The sequence below is a fragment of the Periplaneta americana genome, chromosome 17 (assembly GCF_040183065.1).
Source record: "Periplaneta americana isolate PAMFEO1 chromosome 17, P.americana_PAMFEO1_priV1, whole genome shotgun sequence".
NCBI classification, from domain to species: Eukaryota; Metazoa; Arthropoda; class Insecta; order Blattodea; family Blattidae; genus Periplaneta; species Periplaneta americana.
The window spans coordinates 975,362-1,003,355 of NC_091133.1; the positions used below are offsets into that span (position 1 = coordinate 975,362).

Below are 27,994 nucleotides of genomic sequence, written 5' to 3' on the forward strand. Positions count from 1 at the left end.
TCTGATCACGGCCATCTGGAAGAAACTTTGTTAAGGATTTAGTCAGCCCTGACCTGGCGGTGTGATATCATGGAGGTAGTGCAGGAAACAATTTAACGACCGTTAGCATTGTCGTGTCCTACGAAGTGATGTCTTATTACTCCGAGGAATACATGGCCCAGGGACATGCCCTCACATCAGAGGTGAAATATGAGGAAGATCCCGTGCCAATATCGTCCGCTGTATTGAAACGTGAACCTGAGGTGAGTGGACCACAATGAATGCACTGCTTTTCCTTCAAGTATTTATCTTATATTTTGATTCTAAGGACATTACCTCTTTACAACAGTACTTGTAGTGCCTTACACTCTATGATAGAAATAGAGTAGATATCAATATTTACTATTACAAGTTATTTCATGTTGCAGAGAATTTTATTGTTGAACTGTTACTTGGTTTCATGTTTGAAAACGAAATTTCTTGTTACACTTACTGCATTTCTCAGTTCTGAATCATAATTCACATCAATGTGATAGCAACTATCGGTGAAGGTGTGTTCCGAGTTGTTGAAATGTTAAGTTTACACGCTTTAAAATCTATGTCATATCGGGTATGTATGATATTTGGGTATATCAGTAGTCCGTGAAGTGTTTTGATTCTATTTCTATTTTCGTATAATTACATTCATTTGAGCGTCATTTTAATTTTATTAATGCCTAGCCATACCCGTGCGCTTTGCTGCACTTATTACAAATAATTAAGTAGTACTCATGTATTTTAAAATTAAGTTTTGTTATTGCTTAATGAATAATTAGCTAGACAAATTCTGCAGTACTCGGGAAAAGTGACATAAGTCAGTTTCCACAAAACCTTTTCTGATAATTTATTGACAACTTACACTTATGTCGAATTGATTTTTTTCTGTATGAATTGTTGCAATGGGAAGAATACGTATGTAGTTTTTTCCAAGCGAGCAGATGTTCCGTAAGTTGTCAATAAATTATCAAAAAAGATTTGTGGAAACTGTCTTGTGTCACTTTTCCCAAACACTGCAGTATTATTGCTGTTACTTTAGTTAACCAGATAGTCCTGTGTAGACAATGTCTCGTACAGGATACTGTAATTTTGTAACAGCATCGTGTTTCGACTAATCGAAATGGGTTTCGAAACTTTGTTCACCACAGTTCGATTTATCAACTTCAGAAATGGATTGATTCAGCGATATTCGATGAGAAAAGAAAGAAATGATTATCTTAAACTCGTAGACAACAACAGTTAGGAAAATAAAAGGGCATACAGCATAGTTTACGAAGATAAACAGTATATAAATCATTATTATTGTACGAAAATCTAAACTTTGTGCAAAATCAGAAAAATTAAATACTCCAGATGGCACTGACAATAATGCAATATTAATTTATCAGCATTTATTATTATTTTTGTCATTATTAAATATTCACTAAAGACACCATCTTTATGGCTGTGTCTTTTCGAAAATTCATAATAAATTTTATTACGTTCAAATAGGATTAAATTTGACTACATATCGTTGATTCAACTTTAGTTTCGGGATTGTAAGAAGAATATGTTTTAATCCCACCTTATGTGGCATTTCGCTCAGTCATCAATTTACTCGTCCACACCTGTGGGGTAACGGTTAGCGCGTCTAGCCGCGAAACCAGGTGGCCCGTGTTGGATTTCCGGACTGGGCAAGTTACCAGGTTGGGAAAATTTTAGAACACGGACTGCACCTGCCATCCCCACCCCAAGTCACTAGGAGACGGTGGGAACTATGGGTAATATGGGCGGGAGAGGGGGAACGACAACGTAAGATGTGAGGGAAAAAAAATTACCTGTTTATCCACCAGGTTGAGGGTTTTCCGAGGTTTTCCTCCAACCCAATATGAGCAAATGCTGGCTAACTTTCTTTCCTGTGCCCAGGACCTATTTCACCGGCATTATCACCTTCATCTCCTTTAGACGCTAAATAACCTTAGATGTTGATAAAGCGTCGTAAAATAACCTACTATAAAAAGTCAGTTCACTCAGGAGTTATAATGATTACATTTAGCCAGTGTCCATCTAGAGCAGTGGTACTCACTAGAAATAACAAGAGAAACAGCCTCTGTCGCAGAGCCACGCCAAAGTTCACAGTACTCAAACTGGGTAACACGGAGCCTTATTACATTTGTGGATAAACACATTCATTACTGATTACTTTAACTGATTTTTATATTAGTAGTTACCTGTTTTAGGCATATATTATTATTATTATTATCATTCTGCTACGAACTGTCATGCGGGGTAGACGTGTTTGCTCGTAGCTGCGCTGGTAACAGTGTTTATAGTTGCGTCAATCGGCCTACATATTGTTATATGGTGAAAATCAGTATGCCGGCAAGCAAGGATACCTGCCTGGCTTGTAGTGCTGCGTTCTTCGGAAGGCAGAAATTCTTGAAGTGTGCGGGGCCTGTGGCTTTAGATATCATCTTGACTGCATCAATTTGGGAGATGCAGAGTATGACTTATACATGGAGAGAGGCAACTCATCCTATAATTGTGAGTGTTGTATTAGTGCTTCGAAGACGTCGCGTGGTGATGAAACTCCTGTGGGTTCTAAAAAACTAGTTTCTCCTGTGAAAAAAGTTATTTCGCCTACAAGATAACTCTAGCTGCATTCTCTGCCTTCTGTGGATTCTCTCTCTGTCCAGGTAGAGACTGTAAGGTTAAATAGTGTGACCATATTGGATCCTCTTAGTGACATATTGGACTATGTTAAAAGTCTTCATAATGAAATGTTAGAAATTAAGAATGAGAATGCGGCACTCAAAATTCAGATGGCCGAAATTTTTGACAAAAGAATTTGCTCTACAAATTCGGATCAATCAAATCCGAAAGTAGTTCAGCAGGTTAATGCTAGTTGCATCAGAAAATCATACAGTCAGGTGTTGTCTCAATCAGCACCTGCGTCATCAAAACAAAGTAATCCAGGTATTGCGAAGTCAGCGTCTGCATCAAATGTTGTGACTACGCAACTTACGGCTAATGAGGTTGGATCCCCTTCACCTCCTATTGACGGTGAGGGATTTCAAGTTGTAGCAAAAAAGCGCAAAGTTCGTAAAGTCACTCAGGGTGTGTTAACATCTAGTGCGCTGGAAACAGTTCCAGTTAGAGCTGAAATGAAATCTCTTTTTGTTTCTAGATTCAGTCCGAAAGTTAATGGTAAAAGTATTGAGGATTCTCTAAAGAACCAACTTACGCTAAGTTCTCTGTTAGTAACCAAATTAAAGAGAAAGTATGAAACTTATTCCTCTTTCCATATCTCGGTTGAGGAAAAAGATTTCCACTTAATTAACAACACTGGTGTCTGGCCAGTCGTGTGTCTTATCGCACCTTTCTATGGTAAATTGAAACCGGAGCAACACTATGCTTCTACTGCTAGAGAACCTGAGGGATCCAACGGGAATGCCTCTTAGTTTTACCATTGATATACAATGTATAGTTCAAGCAATCATCTTGAAATATATTATCAAAACGTCAGAGGATTAAACATTAAAATTGATCAATTTTTCGAAAATGTTGTTAGTAATGCTGACACTATTATCTGTTTGACAGAAACATGGCTTCAAGAGCTTGTTGAGTATAATAATTTATTCCCTAATTATTATACCATTTTTCGTGGTGATAGAAAATTTGAGGATACCAATAAAACCCGTGGTGGTGGTGTCTTAATAGCTGTCAACAATCAAATACCTGTAGTATACCGGAGACATGACTTAGAATTCAATAGCGAGTGTGTATGGGTTCAGATTCCTATGGAAGACGGATTCAATTTGTTAATTGGTAATCATTACTTTCCACCTGATACTGATCCAAAGTTTCTAAAATCTTATCTAAATTTTCTTGAAAATCATCTCGATACACACAATAATAGAGTAGTTTTTCTCGGCGATTTTAATACTCCTGGTATGTATTGGTCATCTGGTTGTTGTGCTAATAACATCCATTACTACTCCAAAATTAAGGCTCAAGAGTTATTTTCATCTTCTTGCTTTCTTGGATTGAAACAAGTAAATTCAACAGTTAATAACAAAAACTTACTCGATCTTGTATTTACAAATTTAACCGAGACTGAGGTCAATCTGGCCACTCACTCGCTAGTCTTGCAGGATGACTATCATCCTCCCTTAACAATAACTCTTGAAGTCACACTAAATTTTTCTCCCCAGAATCAACAAAATTCTTTCCCAAATTATTCTCAAGGTGATTACTTGAACTTATATTGGAGTCTATATAATTACGATTGGTCCTGTGTTTACCAAGCTGCTGATGTTAACGATGCAGCTAGCTCACTATGTTCAGTAGTTTATAGTGTCATGTCCCAGGCAGTTCCTGTCACTCGAGTCAAAAGGTCTAGTTATCCACAATGGTTTTCTAACACCTTACGTAAACTTATTAGAAAGAAAGACCATGCACATAAAAAATATAAACAATTCAAAAGTGAATTTTATTATCAAACATTTTCCTACTATAGAAAACTTGTGAAATCTAAAATTAAATCGGATAAATTATCATGGCTTCAAAATATTAATGAAAATCTTAAAACGGAACCAAAAAAGTTTTGGAAATATGTTGAATCATTTCGGAAGACAGATAATTATCCCTCTGAATTAATTCTTAACGATAAACATATCACAGATCAGTTAGACATTGTCAATGCATTTGCTGATCACTTCAAATCTGTTCAGACTAAACACAGCCATATATATGAAAACATTATTACGAATATAACAGACTCCTTACCTATACCTAAAGTAACACATGATGACGTTCGTAAAGCAATTAAAAAACTGAAACCAACAAAAACAACTGGCACTAACGGTATTCCAAATTTTATAATTAAAGGATGCTCTAATATATTTATTCCTCTTTTAGCCCACATATTTAATATTAGTTTGAAAAATGGTGAATTTCCCTCACTATGGAAACAAGCTGCAATTATTCCTATATTTAAAAACGGAAAAAGAAATGATGTCAGAAACTACAGACCTATCTCGATCGTAAATAACTTTTCAAAAATTTTTGAAACCTTTATTCACAGACATATATCGTTTTATGTGAAAAACAAGCTCAATTCTTCACAACATGGATTTACTAAAACTAAATCCACTGTCACTAACCTGGTCACATATCTAAATCAAATTGTACCAATAATTGAAACGCAGGGACAAACTGATTCAATATATTTTGATTTCAGCAAAGCTTTTGATGTAGTTCCGCACTATATCCTTCTTCATAAGTTAGGAAATATTGGCCTTTCTGTAAGCTACGTAAAGTGGTTCGAAAATTATTTAAGTAATAGAGTTTCATGTGTAAGACTGTTTAATATACACTCTCATTCTTATAATATAAATTGCGGAGTCCCGCAGGGATCTACTTTAGGACCTCTCCTATTTATTATATTCATAGATGATATATGTAAAAGAATAAGTTCTGACAGTTTATTATTTGCAGACGATTTAAAAATTTTTCGTACAATCAAAAGTAGTATTGACTGTCAATCACTTCAATGTGACATTAATTCAGTCGCTAAATGGTCGGAAGACAATGGTATGAAAATTAACGTATCCAAAACTAATGTAATAACCTTTTCTACAAAAACTTCTTCACTGAAATTTAATTATTATCTAAAAAATGTACTAATTAACAGAACGGATTGCGTAAAAGATTTGGGAATATTCTTTGACAGTAAATTGTATTTTCATAGTCACGTTGATTACATTTACAATCACGCAATCAGAATGCTAGGAATAATACGGTCAATAACTTATTCTTTTTGCACGCCCGATTCTCTTTTAATGCTATACTATACATTGGTGCGATCGAAACTCGAATATGCATCTGTAGTTTGGAACTCGATTACAACTACGGACTCGGTTAAATTAGAAAATATACAAAGAAAATGTATATCCTTATGTTCATTCAGATTTCTGCCCATTAATTCCGGGTATAGTTATGAGAGAAAATGTGAATATTTTAATTGTCAAAATCTATATGCTAGACGCCATGAGCTAGATTATCTGTTCTTTTGTAAAGTCCTCAAAGGTGATATATCCTGTGACTCTTTCTTAAACAATATTACCTTACGTATTCCAACAAAAGATATGAGAGCCCACAAACTTTTCTATATTAGAAATTCGAAATTTCTTTCACCAGTCTCCAGATGCATTAAAAATGCCAACATGCATGGCTGCGAATTCGATCCCTTCAATGTTTGTTTGCTCTTGGCAACGATTTATCATTTATGTGTTATTTTAGGCATTATACTCAATTAACATTGTCTCATAGTATTCTTAGTTATCCAATCATCGTCATTATTGTAATTAATTGTAATTGTATTTATGTGTAATAATTATTTTTGTTTTATGTTTTTTGTTATATTTGTGCTGAACTGTAATTGGCCACTGGCTGTTGTACAGCACATTAAATAAATAAATAAATAAATAAAATAAATTATTACTATTATTATTATATTATTAATATTATTATTATTACAATTATTACTATTATTATTATTATTATTACTATTATTATTATTACTATCATTATTATTATTATTATTACTATTATTATTGTTAATATTATTATTATTACTATTATTATTATTATTACTGTTATTACTATTATTATTATTATTATTATTATTATTATTATTATTATTACTGCTATTTCTATCATTCATTCTCATCATCATTTCTTCTGTTTTGTTTTGTATCTTGTGCTAAACTTTAATTGGCCTTGCCCTGTTGTTTTGCACGTTAATATTCTAAAGAAATAAAATAAATAAAATTACTATTATTATTATTATTATTATTATTACTATTATTACTATTACTATTATTATTATGATTACTATTATTATTATATTATTATTATTAATATTGCAATTATTACTATTGTTATAATTATTATTACTATTATTATTACTATCATTATTATTATTATTACTATTATTGCTATTATTATTGTTACTATTATTATTATTACTATTATTATTACTGTTATTACTATTATTATTATTATTATTAGTATTATTATTATTATTATTATTATTATTACTGCTATTTCTATCATTCATTCTCATCATCATTTCTTCTGTTTTGTTTTGCTTTGTATCTTGTGCTAAACTTCAATTGGCCTTGCCCTGTTGTTTTGCACGTTAATATTCTAAATAAATAAAATTACTATTATTATTATTATTATTATTATTATTGTGATTATTAGTATTTCACCTCACTGCCATTTCTGTCATTCATTCTCATAATCATTTGTTCTGTTTGATTTGTTTTTTATTTTGTGCTAAACTGTAATTGGCTTTGTGCTGTTGTTTTGAACATTAATATTCGAAATAAATAAATTACTGTTATTAAAATTATTATTACTATTATTATTATTATTATTATTATTCCATCTTGATTGTTTTCCATCTCACTGCCATTTCTATCATTCATTCTCATCATCATTTCTTCCGTTTTGTTTTGTTTTGTTTTGTATCTTGTGCTAAACTGTAATTGGCCTTGTGCTGTTGTTTTGCACATTAATATTCTAAATAATTAAATTAATTAAATTCTTAAATAGATAATTAAAATTAAATTAAATAATTAAATTAAATTTTTATTTGTATTTTTTATTATTTTATTATTATTATTATTATTATTATTATTATTATTATTATTATTATTATTAATATTATTATTGTAATTGTTATTGCGTTTGTGTAGTAAACTAAACTCATAGTTTGAAACATTGACATATTTGATGGGTGCGCATACCTGTCCCGTATTTTTTTTCCAGTATTTCTGATGCTTTTACATATGAATCCTACCCTTATTCATCATAATGTTGCGGGTTGTAGTCAAGGAATGGCTTGAGACACACAGACAGCAGCTTGTAACGTTAGAAGTCGTCTTTTAATACCCTGTAATTAATTGCTGAATTAAGGCGTCTGTTTGTACTGCAGGAACGGAATTTCTTGGACCCCCATGTGACTGGTATAAAGGAGGAATATGAGGACCAGAGTTATGATCTCTTATCTGAGATAAATGTTGAGGAGGATCCGGTGCCAATTTCGTTCCCTGTGGTGAAACGTGAACCAGAGGTGAGTAGAGCACAAGGAATGCACTTTTTGTTTTTCTTCCAGTGTTTATCTTGTATTTTGATAGTAACGGACATTGCCTCTTTACAAAAGTACATGTAGTGCCTTTCCCCTCTATGACAGAGAAAACAAAATCTCGTCACTTTAACGTTGAACTGTTATCTCGTTTTACGGTTAAATATGACAGCGAAATTTCTTGTTACACTCACACTCTTAATGGTTTCCAAGAAACACATTCCCACAGTGTGTTTGAAAATACAGTGACACAGTTACACAGTAGTTTAGATTACACTTTTATTTTGCACATTTTCAAAAAAGGATCAAAAACGTTGTTCTATAAGGAAAAGAATTACCCCATAAAATATCTGCCCCAAGAATAGTCATCTGTTAACTAAACTACTACTGGCCTAATTCGACTTATATGCAACTCTGTGGCATATAGAATCTTTGCACTTTTGTTAATGTAAATTGTGCTATCTTTCTGTTTTGTTTGCTCTGTGTTAGGAACAGCAGAGTGACTTGGACACAGTGAATGAGGAGCCAAGGGTGGAAGGAACAGCAGAGGACAACGAGATTTTCACGGCATGGTGAGTGTGGTGTGCGAGTTTATGTAGAGAGTTCATTGCGTTTGAAACTTCTTTTTCGTCAACTGCCTAGAAGCACCTTCAGAAGGGCTGTATCTCTAAACTAGGCCAACAGATAGCGTGCGAGTACGTGCAACAATGCGCTTGGCGAGTGCATTTGTTTTCCTGTGTATAAACATTCAGGCTTTACGTAGTGTATTGGTACTTCAAATGCTCTTAATAATAGCTTTGTGTGCCAAATTTTTGTTGTATTCCACTATGTAATAACTAGGGACAGCTTTTTCCTTTCATTGAGTTTCGGAAAGATGCTTACAGCCAGCTCAAACCTGGTGAGATGTCTGCATTCTTGTGTACTGCAGCGTCTCTAGATGTCGCTCTCGAACAGCTGTTACCCACGGACCTTGGTGTAGTGTTTTGACAAAGTTATTGGTATTAATAATAGAATATTCCTGTCACATGTAGGATACTGTGCTGTTCGATTATTGGTAATACATACAATTGTTTCTCTCTATCTAACAATGGGAATGTAAGTGTAACATGAAAACATATTTTCACTTATTTTAACTAGATGGAGGCATTAATTTCTTACGTTAAATTAATAAAATAGTGTTTTTGAAACAATAATTGTGTCCAAAGTAGCGCCAACGGGCAGGTAAATTTAGAAAGAGAGTTTCTCAATAGAAAGGCCAACCAACTAAGAGCTGACAAACATAGTATACTCCACATAAAATTGGTGTATAGGTCAAGACTAGAATGTTGAGACAATTTTCATATTTCCAACAAAACACGTAATTTATTTATAGCATTGTATCTCTAATGGTAACTTTCCTTCTGGTGAAATAGGTTCGTTTAGGTTTGAAGTTCATTACTTTAATGTATATTTGTTCCGACTATTCTATTCACTGATAGTATATTTTTATCAGGATTCCACCTACCAAAGAGAGGTCTGTATCATCAGAATTCGACGGTATTGCAGATGAAGAGAACGAGATTGTGTTTAAGAATCCCAAGAATTCAGATTCCTCAGGAAAACAAGCCCGAACTGATGAAGATAAACAAGTGCAATTCGAAATGTCTAAAGAATGTCTCTCCAATCCGGCAAAATCGACGACACAAATACGTGAGCGTGTAGTCAAGAATGGTAACAAATGCGATATTTGTGGTAGACTCTTTTCGAATTCGAGTACGGTAAAAAGAAATGAACTCCTGCACACAGAAGAGAAACCTTTCAGATGTGATGTGTGTAGTAAGTTTTTCTCTCAGTCTAGTGGTTTAAGAAGACGTGAAGGCCGGTATACAGGCGAGAAATCTTTCAAATGTGATGTTTGTGGTAAGTTCCTCTCGACATCGAGTAATCTCAGAAAACATGAACGCGTGCACATTGGTGAGAAACCATTCAAATGTGAAGTTTGCGGTAAGTTTTTGTCGGTGGCGCGTAGTCTTACAAGGCATAAACTCTTGCATATTGGTGAAAAACCTTTCAAATGTCACGTTTGTGGTAAGTGTTTTTCCCAGTCATGGCATTTAAGAAGCCATGAACGCCAGCACACTGGCGAGAAACCTTTCAAATGTGTTGTTTGTGGCAAGTGTTTTTCACAGTCTTGTAATCTAAGAAGCCACGAACGCCTTCACAGTGGCGAGAAACCTTACAAATGCGTTGTTTGTGGTAAGTGTTTCTCGCAGTCGACTCATCTAAGATGTCATGAACGCCTTCACACAGGGGAGCAAACTTTCAAATGTGATGTTTGTGGTATGTGTTTTTCGCAGTTGTTTAGTCTAAGATGCCATGAACGCCTCCATAAAGGCGAGAAACTTTTCAAATGCGTTGTTTGTGATAAGAGTTTTTCGCAGTCGTATAGTCTAAGATGCCATGAACGTATTCACAAAGGCGAGAAACCTTTCAAATGCATGTTTTGTGGTAAGTGTTTCTCGCTATCGAGTCATTTAAGAAGCCACGAACGCCTTCACAGCGGCGAGAAACCTTACAAATGCGATGTTTGTGGTAAGAGTTTTTCGGCGTCCAGTAGCCTTAGGAGGCATAAACGCGGCAACGTTAATGCGAAACCTTTCAAATGTCAGGCGAGAAATGTTTAAAATAGGGTGATTGTTGTGTTTCCCTAAATCGAGTAGCCAGGACACAGGCGAGATATCTTTGTAATGCTGTGTATGTGGTAAACGATCTCAGATTCCAGATATATAAAAAGGCTGCGATCCTACACACATGCGAAAATGCGATGATGTTGGATTTGTTTTTCTCCTTCGAATGACTTGGGAGGTCATGAACTCGTGCACGGAGGTGAGAAACCTTTAAAATTCGGCGTTTCTTGGAGTCTACCCTAAAAGGCGATGCTTTTGTGCACTGAGGCGAGAAAACTGTCAAACGTGATGTGTTTCTTTCAATAGAGTGGCCTTAAAAGAAACTCCTCCTCACAAACGAGGTACCTTTCAAATGTAATTATTCTTCTGGTCTTTCTCGGCGATGAGTCATGTAAATTGCCTTCAACACCTGCACAATTCGGTGATTGTGGGAAGTGTTTTTCGATGAGATTTATACAAGAAAGCATGAACAAGTCCACGCACGCAAGAAACATTCTTAATGCAATTCGGGTGTTAACTAAATTACTCGAGTACAGAGTAGGATGGATGCAAACACGAATTCCAGTTTTATTATTTATTTGAGAGAAATTGCCAAATACACGATTTTTGTAGCTATATTGTCTTTTCATTAGTTTCTTTACTAATTGAACGACGATCATTTTTGTGAATTGCAGCCAAAACAAATTCAGAGTGATGAACAACAGTGCAGATCACTGCAGCCAGTGCTGAACTGTGACTTGATTATATTTATTAATAGTATAAATTCTTCTTCTTCTTCTTTCTTGGCGCTACAGCACATTGTGAACCTTGGCCTCTTCCACGATTTTCCGCCAGTTGTCTCGATCCTGCGAAATTGCTTTCCAATTCCTATATCCCATCTTACATATGTCTTCCTCAACTCCATCCAGCCATCTTATTCTTGGTCGTCCACGGCTTCTTTGGCCCCCAGGATTTCCATTTAATATCCTGTTAGGAATTTCTACGTCATTCATCCGTGCCACATGCCCAGCCCACCTTAATCTTGCTGCTTTTACTATTCTTCTAATAGGCGGATCTTTATAGATGGAATACAACTCATTATTATATCGCCTTCTCCATCTTCCTCTCTCGAATACTGGGCCAATTATTTTACGGAGTATCTTCCTCTCAAAGGCATCGAAATTTCCAGCGTCCTTTTTTGTTAGGGACCACGTCTCAGCAGCATATGCTAGTACAGGTCTTATAAGTGTTTTATAGATAGTTATCTTTGTGGTACGAGATAAAATTCTTGAACAATGTAATTTTCTTAAGGCGAAGTAAGCTCTATTGGCAGCCATTAACCTCTGCTTTATTTCATATGAAATATCATTAGAATGAGTAACTGTTGATCCCAGGTATTTAAACTCATCCACTCTCTCGAAGTCATATCTGCCTAATTAGTATAAATTACTAGAAGTAAAGCTGTCATGAATCCCGTATTATTCTGCTATATTTGAAATCACGATATCGGTACAAAAAAAATTCTAATGTTTACAAAAATCTGACAGTGAATAGGATACTGTAAATAGTACAGACATTCACTGGTGTAAAACCTGAAAGCATTGGTTCCTAATAGCACTTTATTATATCTGAAAACACTGATGTTCCTAGCCATGTCTTTTATACAATTTGGTAATATTTCCAGGTCCCGTTTTACTTGGCCTGTTGCGTATTTAAATAAAGATTGTTTCGTATACTTCCACTGAGTCGCATAATTGTTAATTATTAATTAGTTTTCATATAATTTTTATACCTTTCTTGTTAACTGTTTCCGTATTATCAATTAATTGAAGTTTTGAAAAAACAATATATTATTATACACTTTCTTACTTGTGTAATCTTGCATAATTTTTTGTTGTGTAAAATAGATGGCCGGACTTTTTTGTTGACGCCGCGAACGTTTTTGTAACCTATACGGTGGTTATGTTTGATTAATGTAATGTAGTCGCCATTTTCTTAAGAAATTTTATCAATTCCACAGACTTATATCTGTCATCCATAGTTTTTTTTATAATATGTTGTGATATAATTATGATGTTTGGAAGTTTTCTTGATAATGTAATACTTTGAGACTTGGTGGGCCTAGTCCCCTAAAATAATGTAAATTTGTATAGTTATATCATGTCATTTTACTCCCATAAAATTTCTTACAAAAATGACGACTGTATTACATTAATCCAGCATGTTGACTGTACAGCTTACAAAAACATCAATGATATCACGGTCCTTGTATTGATTCTTTAAAATTACGTAATATTCATTGCCATGTATGCACTCTATGCATTTATTCTCACTTTTTTCCATAAGAACTCTCTGATATCAATCAATAAGATGCCGTAACAAATCTTCACAACAGCCAGTGCTTTTATAATCTGTATGAGATATAGCAAGGATCAGAGGGCTACGAGTTACAATTAACTCCTAATTTATGCATAATAAACTCTTTGCTACATATGTTACAGTCAGTGATGTAAAGATCATTTCGAACGCCTCACAAGCAGCAAACTCTACCTTTCTGCTGTTGTTTTTTTAGTTGTAATGGATGTGATAAGATGGAACCCAGTTTCATTCATTAGCTGTACAATCATGTGGTGACGCTGACACAATAGAGACAAGACTTTCACCAGATGTAAGTATAGCGAGACCATTCGGTCGAGTTCAACATCAGCAGATCTTCCATTTCATATTTTATTTCTAGTGGGCAGTGGTTGAGTTATACTCTTTTCATACCAATACTCCTTTAATGAATCTCTCGTATTTTGAAACCGACACTTCGTCTGTAAAAGGCAACAAGTCTCGTCTTCTTTGTACAGCAATTACTATAACATTGTTATCACTATCAGAGCTCTGCCTAGTATCTTTACTCATAATACAAGTCGTTGAATTCCGTTATCTTGTGTGTATAATCCATAAACAGTATGAATGTTCATATATAGCGTATTATAGGTAAGAGTATATACAGTCCTACAGACTCGTGTGGTTATTGTTTCTTCTCTCTTAAAGATTTTAATCCTCGCTCTATCTAGAATTAAACGACGATCAAGTACTTCTATGTGAAGTGATTTCTTCACGGTCACCCATGCAATGTAGAAAATAATTGTCTTCCGTATTCTGTATAAAAGGAATGTCCTGTAACTGCAATAGTTATCCTTATTTCACTAAATTGAAACTGTAACTACAGGCATTACCAGTATACTTCAAATGTTAAAGGGGCCGATGTCCAGAAAGAGAAATTTTACAGGAGAAACAAAAAACTATTTCTTGCTTAATAATTTAAAATTATTACTTTTCTGAATAATCCAAATTAGGAAATTATACTTAACTCAAATTCGTGAGAAGTCTATTTGGAAATATAACCAATCATGCCCCACTTAAATCAGTTAGACGTGCGCCTTTTTAACAAATAATGTGTTTCGACAGGGATTAAATATAATGAAAACGGGTTTAGTGTAAAAAAAAAGAGATTCATTAATATGTAATACTATATACATAACATTTTATCATGAATTCGAGCAATTTGAAATTTAACTTTTTGAAATATGAAAATTTAATAATTTATTAAATATCCCACTTTCATTTTCTCACATCACAGTTGGGTCCACTGTTCAGTCTGCTCATAAAATACTTCAACATTATCCTCAAAGTATGGCTTTAGTTTCTTTGCGGCATTAAGTTTTTCCTTTCTCAGTCAAAGTTTTCCTACTGGATATGCAATAACACTAGACATTTCAATAGATGTATGTGATGGCGATGTTGGGAGATCCATCCCCAGGCCACTCACTGGATAGGCCTACGAATCAAGTGAAGTCTTATTTCGTTCACATTAATTTTTTAAATACGCGGTTGCTGGTTTTATATTACAGCGAACCTTTACCAGCAATAATCACGGCTTCCTTAGTTCCTGCTCACGGCCAACTGGCGGTCAAATGATTTGTGAAAACTAGAATTGGATAAAGATGAATTGCTACGACTATTATATCAGAAAACAAATCTCAAGAATCTCCAGTTGTGATCACTTTTCCCATAGTAAGGTGTGAGGCTGAGGTGAGCTGATGTTTTCTACAAGAGAGAGTGTGATAACACAAGTGTGTATTTTTATTTCTACTTGTTTAGTATGCTGTGTCTTTTGGCAACCCTTACCGAAAGGCAGCTATCCCTGTGGGATTTATATATAATATTCATAGTTTCTTGATGATGATGATGATGATGATAATAATAATAATAATAATTGTGTATTTTGTGTGGGTGAAACTTAAGTATCTCCCCACACTACAAAATTTCTCGCCGTCATTTCACTTTAATAAATCTCTGGACTAACCCACTAACCTTGTCCCATTCCTTGAATTAATGTCACTTAGCCATCCCCTAATCACCCGTAATTAATCAGACGTCAGTCCCGTGTTTGGTGTGGTGCGATATCGAAGACTGGCATTTGTTTACTGTACAACTAGCTTTCAAATTTAATTTATTATTATTTTTTTTAATTGTGAAATGAGTTAACTGTTAGTTTTTTCATATAGAGAGAAAGTTAAGATAATAGGGATATATTGTTAAAAAATTTATTTGTCATGTTGGCAAAACTAGCAAATAGTTATTTCCTTTCCTACTAGATTGTTTGTATATTACTAGCTTTAATATCACGATACGCTTCTACCTATTCCTATTTGCAAATCTGTTACAGGTTAAATTATATTATATTATATATTATATACAGCCTCATGGTCTAGTGGTCAGAGCTTCTGGCTATAGTTCATGAGGTCCCGGGTTCGATTCCCGGTTAGAGCCCTTTCCTTCAAAGGGGATTATTCCTGTGTTCGTCCAGGTCTGGAATTTAGGTTAAGTTTAGGTTTAAGACCTCTCTTGGCACTACATTATCATAATCATCCTATCACATCATCGGGGTAATGTAACTCCGCCTTCCAGGCGCCCCAAGCTCAGAAGTGGGTTACAATTAAGCCACGGCCAGGAGAGAAGACCAGAAATGTCGGAAAGACAACCTGGTGGCATTGGATAAAAAAAAAAATATTACATCACTTTAGGTTCTTGGTATGCCTTGCATCTACGAATCTGTGATAGGTTAGTCTGAGGCTTTTGTTATGCCTTTTCTATATGTATCAGTGACAGGTAAGGTTAAGTTAATTTCTTATGCCTTGCATAGTATATACTCAAAATTGTCTAAATATGTGCTCCCTTTTTTTTTCTGTCCCGCTTATATATATATTTATATATCGCTACATAATCATTCGTTTTTCAACGCCAGCTCCACTGAAACTACTTTACAAATTCAACGATTTTCAGTTCCAAAATCACCAAAAGTACTTGTGCGCTAAGTTCTCTGTGATTTTTTTCTGAAGCCGTTCTCATACCATGCTGGGGAAAGAGGAACATACGCTTGTCGACCATCACAGAAGCCAGAAAATAAGCTAACAATTTATAATGAATAAATAAATGTAATATGTAGGCCTATATACTTATTACACTTGATTAGGTTAGGTTACTTTAGGCCTTCAGTATTCCGTGGACATGCGAATCTGTGACAGGTTCGTTTAGAATTAGTTTATGATTTGCATATAAGAATGAGTGACATGGTAGCTTAGTTTAGGATTTGGTATATCTTGCATATACGAATCTATGACAGATGAGATTAGTTCAGGCTTGTGTTATGCCTTGCATGTACTCAAAATTATATAATAATGAGCTCATTTTTGCTGTCCGCCTTCCTTTGGTTACATTAATCCCAAAGTGTCCAATTATGATGTCTCGTTTTACTGCAGGAACGGAATCTTTTGTTTGAGCATATGACTGGTGTAAAGATGGAGTATGTTGACCAGAGCCATGATTTCGCATCTCTAGTGAAATTTGAGGAAAATCCGGAACCAATTTCTTTCCCTGTAGTGAAAGATGAACCTGAGGTGAGTTGAGCTCAAGGAATGCACTGTGTTCTTCTAATATTTGTGGTATATTTTTATTGGTTTATACATTACTCTTTGGTCTAGAGATAGGAAAAGCATCATCACTATTTGTTATTGATGGTTATGCCTTGTTGCAGAGAAGTCTAATGTTGAACTGTTATCTCACTTTTTGTTTTAAATTTGAAAGAAAAATTGCTTGTTGCACTTCCTCTTAATGGTTGCCAAGCTACACATTCCACAGTGTGTTTGGAAATATGTTGTACTTAAGGACACGACTTCTTTTTGCTGTGTCTGTGCCTTTGTCTAAAATTGTCAATAATGTTACGGTTTCAAATAAGTCATTTTGTTTTATTTGTATCTCTAGGTACAGGTATTGGCGCCATTACTTCAAGACTTGGCCTATCTTTTAACATTTTCATAAATTACACTACCTAATAGAGCGACCATAGTAGAATGCTCAGAATATTGCATAATATGTACATGTTCCAATTAAATTCTATATTTTCTATTTTGTGTGTGCGTGCGTGCGTTTTTTTAGTTGAATATTGTAAGTGTATTCTCTGTGTGTGTACGCACGCTAGCTATGTTCAGCCATTCTCCTCCTGCTAAGGTAAGCTCCACTTACTAGAATGGATCCGTATGGCACGTTCGGATTTTTAATCTTTACATTGTTTTAAATGGATAATCACCCACTTGGCCATATTGCCTCTGTCCGTATCACTGGATTCCCTTCAGAATTCTGACCAGAGAAATCTAAATAGATATCTGTATGGTCCAGATCGAAATAGAGAATGTCATGGCAAATATATCGACTGCAAGACCTTCAATCGTGGTAATATCGAAGATGTGATGAAAAAGGACGACGCGAAGCTTATCTTTTTAATTCCTACAGTATGAAGAACTTTTTAATTTGCGAAATTAGATTTCGAGAAAGAAATATCAGATGAGATTGAGAAAATACTAAATTATTTAGATATGTCCTTCATAATTTATTTAATTTACAGAGATATTCACTTTATTTTCAGGTTCAGTTCAGAACACTGCAATGAAATAATGCGCTCTAGCGGTAAATTACAATACTATTTGATGATTCATTCGGAAATGCGGACAAGTGAGCGATACTATAATAAAAGTGCGAACGCAGCAACCAAATTATTTCCTGTAAGTGAGCGTCTACCTTTATTGTCTGCTTCCCGTTAATTAAACATTGAATTTTTCTTACCTATGATATAAATGCTACGAGTAATAAACCAGGTACTGGCTATATGGAAGCAGAGAGCAACCAGTGTAATTTGAAATCATATTCAAAACTGCAAATAGGTATAAATACTCATATTGTTATTTGTTTGCGACTTCCAGGAAGTTAATTTATTTGAACTACCTTTGAATGAGGAAAGGATGGAATACATTATTATTTTCTAAAGCTATAATGCTCTCTATGATTTCCCTTTAAAATATAAGAAATTATTTTTTTGTGGGAACTTCATTCCAGATTCTTCTCTTCTCTACTGATAGCAATATTCATGATACAATGTGGGCATAGAAATAATTATATAATATACTTAATTTATTAGATTAGGTTAGGTTACTTTAGGCTTTCAGTACTCCGTGCATATGCGAATCTGTGACAGGTTCGTTTAGACTTTGTTTATGATTTGCATATACGAATGAGTGACATGGTAGGTTAGTTTAGGATTTGGTATATCTTGCATATACGAATCTATGACAGATGAGGTTAGTTCAGGCTTTTGTTATGCCTTCCAGGTACTCAAAATTATTTAATAATGAGCCCATTTTGCTGTCCTCTTTCCTTTGGTTACACTAATCCCAAAGTGCCCAATTATGATGTCTCGTTTTACTGCAGGAACGGAATCTTATGGATGAGCATATGGCTGGTGTAAAGATGGAATATGTTGACCAGACCAATGATTTCAGATCCAAAGTCAAATTTGAAGAAAATCCTGTGCCAACTTCCTTTCCTGTGGTGAAAGATGAACCTGAGGTGAGTGGAGCTGAAGGAATGTACTGTCTTCTAATATTTATGGTATATTTTGATAGGTTTATACATTACTCTTTGGCCTAGAGACAGGAAAAGTATCATCACTATTTGTTATTAATGGTTATGCCTTGTTGCAGAGATGTCTAATGTTGAACTGTTATCTCACTTTTTGTTTTAAATTTGAAAGCAAATTTGCCAGTTGCACTTCCTCTTAACGGTAGCCAAGCTACACATTCCACAGTGTGTTTGGTAATATATTGTACTTAAGAACACGACTGTCTCTGTGCGTTTGTCTAAAATTCTCAATACTTTCACTTCTTCAAATAAGTAATTTTGTTTTATTTGTAGCTCTACATAGAGGTATTGGCGCCATTATTTCAAGAATTGGCCTATCATTTAACATTTTCATAAATTACGCTAGCTATGTTCAGCCATCCTGCTGCTGTTAACGTAGGCCTCCACTTACCAGAATCGATCCGTATGACATGTTCGGATTTTTATTCTTTGCTTTATTTTACATGAATCATTACCCACTTCGCCGAATCGCCTCTGTTCATATGACCGGATTCCTTTCAGAATTCTGACCAGAGAATTCAAAATGGATTTCTGTATGGGCCAGATCGAAATAGGGATTGTCATGGCAAATATATCGATTGCAAGACCTTCAATCCCGGTAATATCGAAGACATAATGAAAAGGATGACGCGAAGCTTATTAAGTCCTACAGTAATAACAGCTTTTTAATTTACGAAATTAGAATTGTAGCAATGTAATTTGGATACTGTGACCGATACTGTAATAACAATCCGAACGCAGCGACCAAATTATTTCGTGTAGGTGACCGTATTTTTCTCTTGTAATGCTGCAATGCTCTCTATGATTTCCCTCTAAAAATACAGATTTGTTTTGTTGTGGGAACTTCATTCCAGATTCTTCTCTTGTCTACTGATAGCAGTATTCATAATACAATGTGGCCATAGAAATAAAAGTAAGTTCCTTTGGAAGAGATAATCGATCTGGGTTTATTTCCCCCGCTATTAACTTTTCCTGACAACCAATTATATAAGAGAAGTGTAATGTGTGAGGAATTAACATATGCGGAACTGTTAATGTACAATCATGGAAAGAAAATGTGACTGCCTTAGCAATGCAGTACAGCGTATACCAAAATTTTGTATTTTACTATCTTTATGATTCTGCTTACTGATTTCTCTCTCACGCCTCTAAACACAACATGACCCTTTGTGCCGTAGTCTGTTTCTAATTCAGATAGTGGTACAATTCACGAATTTGACAGTGAATAATTTCCATGTCCCACAATGTTCCCCACTCATACTTGTTCAAATGACATTGCCAAATCTTCTTGTCGAACTGTGTGGTAGCTGAATGGTATAATGTTTTGAGTACTTGTCGGTACGAAGCAATATACTTGTAGTGTACCATCTCCGAATAAGTGAAACATAGGAAAGGAGGGTAGAGGTGATAGAGTGAGGGAGGTAGGGATAATTGGGAATATTTCCTTTTTTGCAGCTATTTAAATGGAACAAAAGGAGGAAATAGTAGTTTTTTTCACAGTTTCCCTTCTTACACAAGGAATTTCTAGCCATTGAGTACAGTCATCCTAAAAATATTGTGTGCTGGCAACAGAGCAATCCAGTGTTTCATTTTTTTCTACAAAACTATGGAAATATTGTTGTTAATCTAACAGAGTGTTGAAGGTATGTTACAATATAATTCACTGTACTATATTGTGTGGGATAATGGCCTAAATATTGAAATACTGCGAACAGTTGTTTTTGCGTATCCATCATCACAGACCTTAATAACATGTATAACAAATTTCAATTTTATTTTTGTTTTGTTGCCGAGAAGCATTGGTGGCTCAATAAAAGTGTTATATGTGTATAACAGATGTTTTTGCATTACAATAAGCATTTACATATGTGGTCTGGCCTTATTCATCATAATGTAAAGAACATGCTGTGTGTTGTGATCAGGCTATGGCATGCGGACACATAGAGAACAACTAGTAAAGTTAGAAGTCGTCTTCTAACACTGTAATAAATTGCTCATTTAAGATGTGTCTTTGTACTGCAGGAACGGAATTTTTCGGATCATTATGTGACTGGTATAAAGGAGGAATATGAGGACCAAAGCCAAGGTCTCACAACTGAGATAAAATTTGAGGAAGATCCGGTGCCGATTTCGTTTCCTCTGGTGAAACGTGAACCTGAGGTGAGTGCAGAACAACGAATGCATGTCCTGATTCATCCAGATCGATACAGCATACATCAAAGTATTGTATAGTTTACGTCCTTTTTTCTGTCACTGAAGTTCATTCAGTTTTAATATAGGTAGGAAATGAAGAATGGGAAAGCAACAGGAAATGATAGAGCCGCCATTGAATTAGTGAAATGCTTGGGTGAACATAAGAAAGAAATTATATCATTATGCAACGAAATATACGAGAAAGGCGAAGGGCCTGAAGATTTTACGGAGACAGTGTTGATTCCACTACCGATGAAAATAATGCTAGCAAATGAAGGGGTTCAGGACTTTCAGTCTAATATCGCACTCGGCGAAGAGTCTCTTACAAATACTGAATAGAGGTTTATATTATATTCTAATATGGAAGAATAGTTGGAAGAAGAGCAGTTTGGCTTAGGGAAGGAAAAGATACGAGAGATGCAATTGCACTGCTACAGAGAATCGGTCCTACCTGGAGTAGAATAAAGAAGTGTATATATTATTTGTGGACCTAGAAAAGGCTTATAACAGAATAAACAAATGGGGTTCCTTAAGAAAATTGGCGTAGATTAGAAAGAGAGACCTAAGATTTTGGTAAAGCGTCGTAAAATAACCTACAAAAAAGAAAGGGAGTTAAGACTGTCCAGTAATATTTATATGAAACGATTGAAAGTCAGGATAGGAGAAGAAATGTCAGAAGGAAGTCAAATTGAGACAGGAATACGTCAAGGATGTCCTTACCATTTATCCTGTTCAACATCTACTCAGCACTACGTGATATTGTGTGTCTTCTGTTTACAAGCAGTTCTACAGAATCCACTTTCACATCAGTTGCGATTGAGTCATTGAGCAGTACAGGACGAGACAGACGATATCTAAGGACTGCAGATGTCGCCCTCAGCCCATTTTCTTTGCGTACCGTCAATCGGGAGATTTTAAATCGACTCAATCTTCAAACTTATTTTGCATCGAAACGATATATTTCTGCACACGGGTTCCTAATCAAAACTTTACAATGCCTAGAAGTTTGTAGTAGGAATTCTGAAACACTCTGTATTGATGATGATCTGTGACAGTTTTGCAAAGTAACCACTTGTTGTGATTAAAGATGTAATATTTTATTGTATTCTGCTAATTAATGTAGCCTATGTTCAAAATATTGAGTAACAAAACATATCCAACGGCTTTTATTTTTTTTCACGGAAAATAAATGTCGCATAGGATTGAAATTTACTAAAAATCTTAGACTAATTCTATTTAACCACATATATTTTTTACGGGTTCAAAGTATGAAGTAATAGAAGCTGTGGGTGAGTGCCAGGTAATCTATGGCGAATCCTCGGCCTCATCTCGCCAAATACCATCTCGCTATCATCCGTCTCATCGACGCTAAATGACGTCGTAGTTGATACAGCGTCGTTAAATAACCAACTAAAATAAAAAAATAGATGTGTTGTTTTTTGTTGTTCCCGAAAATTTTACTTTTGTGGTCGTGTGGGGATTCTCAATATTCCTATTCAATTACACACTTACATTTAATTGTAATTATTTTGTATCAGTGTATTTTACATCTCTATCATAAACTTCAATACAGATACAAAAATTCTGTTACTTCAAATAGTGAATATTATGTAATTTGTTTCTGTTATCAATCTTTTTGCAACATGCGCCAATTCACCATACATTAAATTATCATTCCCCCGTTTGTTGACAATAATAATGCCTATAAAATTTTTAATATTGTACTTTATATATTAATGCATATACATTAATTTCATTTTATTTGTATATTATAGTACAACTGTAGTTTCCTCCTAAAATTCCACGCGCTCTTTGGGAACTACACCTTTCGATTATGTGAGTGTGTCGTGGTAGTTTAGATTACACTTTTATTTTGCCACATGTTGAAAAAAGCTTCAACAACGCTGTTATATAAGGAAAAGAATTACCCCATGAAATATCTGCCCCAAGAATAGTCCTCTGTTAACAAAACTTCTCCTGTCATAATACGATTTACATGCATTTCTGTGGCATATAGAATCGTTGCTCGTTTGTTAATGTAAATTGTGCTATCTGTCTGTTTTGTTTGCTCTGTGTTAGGAAGAGCAGAGTGACTTGGACACAGTGAATGAGGAGCCAAGGGTGGAAGGAACAGCAGAGGACAACGAGATTTTCACGGAATGGTGAGTGTGGTGTGCGAATTTTTGTAGAGAGTTCATTGCGTTTGGAACTTCCCTTTCAGTGACTGGCTAGCAGCACCTTCAGAAGGGCTGTATCTCTGAACTAGCACCAACAGATAGCGTGCGTGTACGTGCAGGGATGCGCTTGGCGTCTGCATTTGTTTTTCCAATGTATAAACATTGAGGATTTACGTAGTGTATTGGTATTTTAAATGCTCTTAATAATAGGTTTATATATGCCAAATTATTGTTGTATTCCATTATGTAGGCCTAATGACCGGAGAAAGCTTTTTGCCTTCTATGAGTTTCCGAAACATGCTTACAGCTAGCTGAAACCTGGTGAGATGTCTGCATTGTTGTGTAGTGCAAGGTCTTTAGATGTCGTTGTCGAACAGCTGTTACCGACGGGCCTTGGTGTTGTGTTTTGACAAAGCGATTGGTATTAAGAATTAGGACATTCCTGTCACATGTTCTTTTGTTTATTATTCTCCACTACATTAAAAAATTAATGGAAATCTTTAAACCATATAATTAGAGCAATATGGAAATGTATCAATGAAACGTGTATAGGTATTCGAATTACTTTATCCTCGTATTTTGTACGTTATTGTGGACTAAAAACTGCCGAAATTCCAGACTTCCAATCCATTTGTAGCAGTAAGTAATTTAATTCTTAAGTAATGGTGAATATCTTTGTGCAATGTAACAATGTACATTCACAGTTCATGCGGGTTCCACAGTTTTCATAATACACAGTTTTTATATGCTTCATGGCATAGTCGTGTTGGAGGTTGTGTTGGTATCAGAGAATTATATTTTCTTTGTTTGGGCACGTTTTAATATTGACAATGAATGAAAAAAGAATATTAAGTGAGGCCAAGTTCTTATAAAAGGAAAGTGGCGAGTTGAAAGGAAAAAAGAGAAATTTACAAAAGTACCAAACATTAGTACATATTTTCATTCTGGCTCTCAAAAACAGCAACATACTTTGAAGAATCAACGTCCATTACATCCGAAACTATCTGAAACAAATGTTTCGCCATTACACTCTAGTAAAGAAATTATCGAAGAGCAGGATAATATAAAATTGAAATGTCAAAACGGAGAGACAACGATATAAAAAGGCACATTCACAGTGATTTGAGCCCCCTGTAGGCTAGTCGGTGGAAATATGCCTCACTTTTCAAATTCCGGATTCATTGAATGCAAGACTGCAAATGTGCGTGTTAATGAGCACGAAAACTCATCTCAACATAGAACTGGCATAATTCCACTTATATCTAGAGCGAGTCCACACCTCTGGAGTAACGGTTACCACTTCTGGCCGCGAAACCAGTTGGCCCAGATTCGATTCTCTGTCGGAGCAAATTACCTGGTTGAGTTTTTTTTAGATTTTCCCTTAACTCAATATGAGCAAATGCTACATAAAGGCTGGTTCCACAATAAACCGGCAACGGAAACGACAACCAGAACGGGAACGGAAATATTGTTAAAATAATTGTATTTAAGAGTGTGCATTCAAAAGTAACTATTATGGAAGCTTGCATTTAAATAAATTTATTTTAACATTATATCTGTTCTCGTTCTCTTTGTCGTTTCCGCTTCCGGTTTATTGTGAACCAGCCTTAATTCTCGGTGCTGGACCTCGGACCCATTTGACCGGCATTATCACTTTCCTCACATTCAGACGCTAAATAAACTAAGATGGTGATAAAGCGTCGTAAAATAACTTACAAAAATCTATAGTGCACACTGTAGAAACGATGGAAAGAAAACTGCTTAAATATTTCCAGTCACGTAAAAATTTTGGCACAATATTCTTCAAAGAATTGTCGCCATAGTGGAATGTCGCGCAGTTCAAGCACTTTCATTTCGTGCGTCTGATGAAGAATTTGATTCAGCAAATATTGGTAACTTCAGACATTCTTTGCAAATATTTGTGGAGTTTGATGCTTTTCTGCTACACATATTGTACTGTCTGGCAACAATGCAAAACTTAACCTAATTTGAAAGTGATAAAAAAACTATATATTAACATTCTATGTAGCACAACAATAAACCACAACTCATGATATACACCGTTGAAATACGAATTGGGAAGCAATCGTACAAACTTACAAAATTATGTCCAAAAACGATGAAGCAAAGGTAAATGATTTTCCTTTGTAGGATAGCATTCGATTAATGGTAATACTCATAATATACATGCAATTATTTCAATTGAGAATGTAACATGAAAACGTAATTTTACTTGCTTTTAAGGACACGGAAACATTAATTTTTCACGTTTAATTATATATATAATAATATAGTGTTTTTAGAACAAAAATTGTCCAAAAACCTAACTGGCAGGAGACTTTAGACAGAGAATTCTTAATACAAAGTCCAACCAGCTATTAATTGGGAATCATGGGATTGAGAAATTTTGATATTTCCAGCATAACTCGTAATGTTTTTATTGCATTGTATCTCTATTGGTAACGTTTCTTCTCGTGAAATAAGTTCGTTTAGGTTTGAAGTTCATTACTTTAATGTGTATTTGTTGCGACTATTCTATTGACTGATAGTATATTTTCGTCAGGATTCCAGCTGCCAAGAAGAGGTCTCTATCATCAGAATTCGACAGTATTGCAGATGAAGAGAACGAGATTGTGTGTGAGATTCCCAAGAATTCAGATTCCTCAGGAAAACAAGCCCGAACTCATGAAGATAAACATGTGCAATTCGAAATGTCTAAAGAATGTCTCTCCAATCCGGCAAAATCGACGACGCATTTACATGATGTTTCTGGTAAGGTCCTCTCAAGGTCGAGTGATCTTACAACGCATATACAAGTGAACGTTGGTGTGAAACCTTTCAAATGTGATGTTTGTGGTAAATGTTTGTCGCAGTCGAGTAATCTTAAAAGGCATAAACTCGTGCACTTTGGTGAGAAATCTTTCAAATGTGATGTTTGTGGTAAATGTTTCTACCAGCCTAGTAAACTTAAAAGGCATAAAATTGTGCACGTTGGTGAGAAACCTTTCAAATGTGATGTATGTGGTAAGTGCTTCTCGATGTCCAGTAGTCTCAGAAGGCATAAACACTTGCACATTGGTGACAAACCTTTCAAATGCGATGTTTGTGGTAAATGTTTTTCGGCTTCCAGTCTCCTTAGACGTCATGAACGCCATCACACTGACGAGAAATCTTTCAAGTGCGATATTTGTGGCAAGTGTTTTTCGCAGTTGAGTCGTCTGAGATGGCATGAACGGCTTCACACAGGCGAGAAATCTTTGAAATGCGATGTCTGTGGCAAGTGTTTTTCGGATATGAGTAATCTGAGATGCCATGCACGCCTTCACATTGGCGAGAAACCTTTCAAGTGCGATGTTTGTGGCAAATGTTTTTCGCAGTTGAGTAATCTAAGATGCCATGAACGCCTTCATACTGGCGAGAAACCTTTCAAGTGCGATGTTTGTGACAAGTCTTTTTCGCAGGTGAATAGTCTAAAATGCCATGAACGCTTTCACACTGGCGAGAAACCTTTCAAATGCGATGTTTGTGATAAGTGTTTTTCGCAGTTGAGTCATCTAAGATCCCATGAACGCCTTCACACAGATGAGAAATCTTTCAAATGTGATGTTTGTGGTAAGTGTTTCTCGCTGTCTAGTAGTCTAAGACGCCATAAACGCCTTCACACGGGTGAGAAGTCGTTCAAATGTGGAGTTTGTGGTAAATGTTTTAGGCAGTCTAGTCATCTAAGAAGCCATGAACGCCTTCACACAGGGGAGAAACGTTTTAAATGTGATATTTGTGGGAAGTGTTACTCGGCGTCGCGTAATCTTAGAAGGCATGAACGAGTGCACACTGGTGAGAAATCTTGCAAAAGTCAGGCGAGAAACGTTGTGTCTCTCGAAATCGAGTAGCGTAAAAATACATCAACACCTGGACACACGCGAGAAACCTTTGAAATGCGGTGTATATGGCAAACGATATCAGATTCCAGACCCCTACAAAAGCTTCGAGTCCCGCACACATGCGAAAATGCGGTGTTTGTTGGATTTGTTTCTGTCATTCGAATGGCGTAAGAGGGCAGGAACTCGTGTACAGAGGTGGGAAAGCTTGGAAATCCGGTGTTTCTTGGAGTCTCCCTCAAAAGCGATGCACGCGTGCACAGGAGTGAGAAAACTGTCAAACTTGATGTATTTCTTTCAATCGAGTGGCCTGAAAAACAAACTCCTGCACACAGACGAGGAACCTTTCAAATATAATTATTCTGGTCTTTCTCAACGATGAGTAACGTAAATTGCCTTCAACACCTGCACACAATCGCGATATCTCTCAAATGCGGACATTGTCGGAAGTATTTTTCGATCTGAGTTTTATAAGAAAGCGTAAACAACTCCTCGCAGACGAGAAGCCTTCTCATTTCACCGGCATTATCACTTTCATCACATACAGACGCTAAATAAACTAAGATGGTGATAAAGCGTCGTGAAATAGCTTACAAAAAATCTATAGTGCACACTGTAGAGACGATGGAGAGAAAACTGTTTAAATATTTCCAGTCACGTAAAAATATTGGAGGAATATTCTTCAAAGAATTGTCGCCATAGTGGAATGTCGCGCAGTTCAAGCACTTTCTCTGCGTGCGTCCTATGAAGAATGTGATTCAGCAAATATTGGTAACTTCATACATTCTTTGCTAATATTTGTGGAGTTTGATGGTTTTCAGCTACACATATTGTACTGTCTGGCAACAATGCAAAAATTAACCTAATTTGAATGTGATAAATTAGACTATATATCAACATTTTATATAGCATAAGAATAAAAAATAC

At 35.4% G+C, this 27,994-nt stretch overlaps 1 protein-coding gene across 3 annotated transcripts; it reads left to right on the forward strand.

Moving 5' to 3' along the window:
* Window positions 1–91: 91 nt before the first annotated feature.
* Window positions 92–27,994, forward strand: LOC138693030 (zinc finger protein 235-like). Of its 3 annotated transcripts, XM_069816547.1 has the most exons (6): window positions 14,767–14,877; window positions 16,608–16,745; window positions 18,610–18,747; window positions 20,842–20,979; window positions 23,092–23,174; window positions 25,753–27,994. In XM_069816547.1, exons 2-6 carry the CDS (start codon window positions 16,632–16,634, stop codon window positions 27,077–27,079), a joined length of 1,800 nt encoding a protein of 599 aa, XP_069672648.1. In that variant the 5' UTR covers window positions 14,767–14,877; window positions 16,608–16,631; the 3' UTR covers window positions 27,080–27,994. The 3 variants fall into 3 exon arrangements, with proteins under 3 accessions (XP_069672649.1, XP_069672650.1, XP_069672648.1); XM_069816548.1 differs by lacking the exons at window positions 14,767–14,877; window positions 16,608–16,745; window positions 18,610–18,747; window positions 20,842–20,979 and adding exons at window positions 92–242; window positions 8,000–8,137; XM_069816549.1 differs by lacking the exons at window positions 14,767–14,877; window positions 16,608–16,745; window positions 18,610–18,747; ... (1 more) ...; window positions 23,092–23,174; window positions 25,753–27,994 and adding exons at window positions 92–242; window positions 8,000–8,137; window positions 8,639–8,721; window positions 9,642–12,575.

Coding starts and splice junctions, on each gene's coding strand:
- LOC138693030 (XM_069816547.1), top strand. CDS start 16,632: ATGACTGGTGTAAAGATGGAGTATGTTGACCAGAGCCATGATTTCGCA. Junction 16,746..18,609: donor TAGTGAAAGATGAACCTGAG/GTGAGTTGAGCT, acceptor GTTTTACTGCAG/GAACGGAATCTTATGGATGA. Junction 18,748..20,841: donor TGGTGAAAGATGAACCTGAG/GTGAGTGGAGCT, acceptor TTTGTACTGCAG/GAACGGAATTTTTCGGATCA.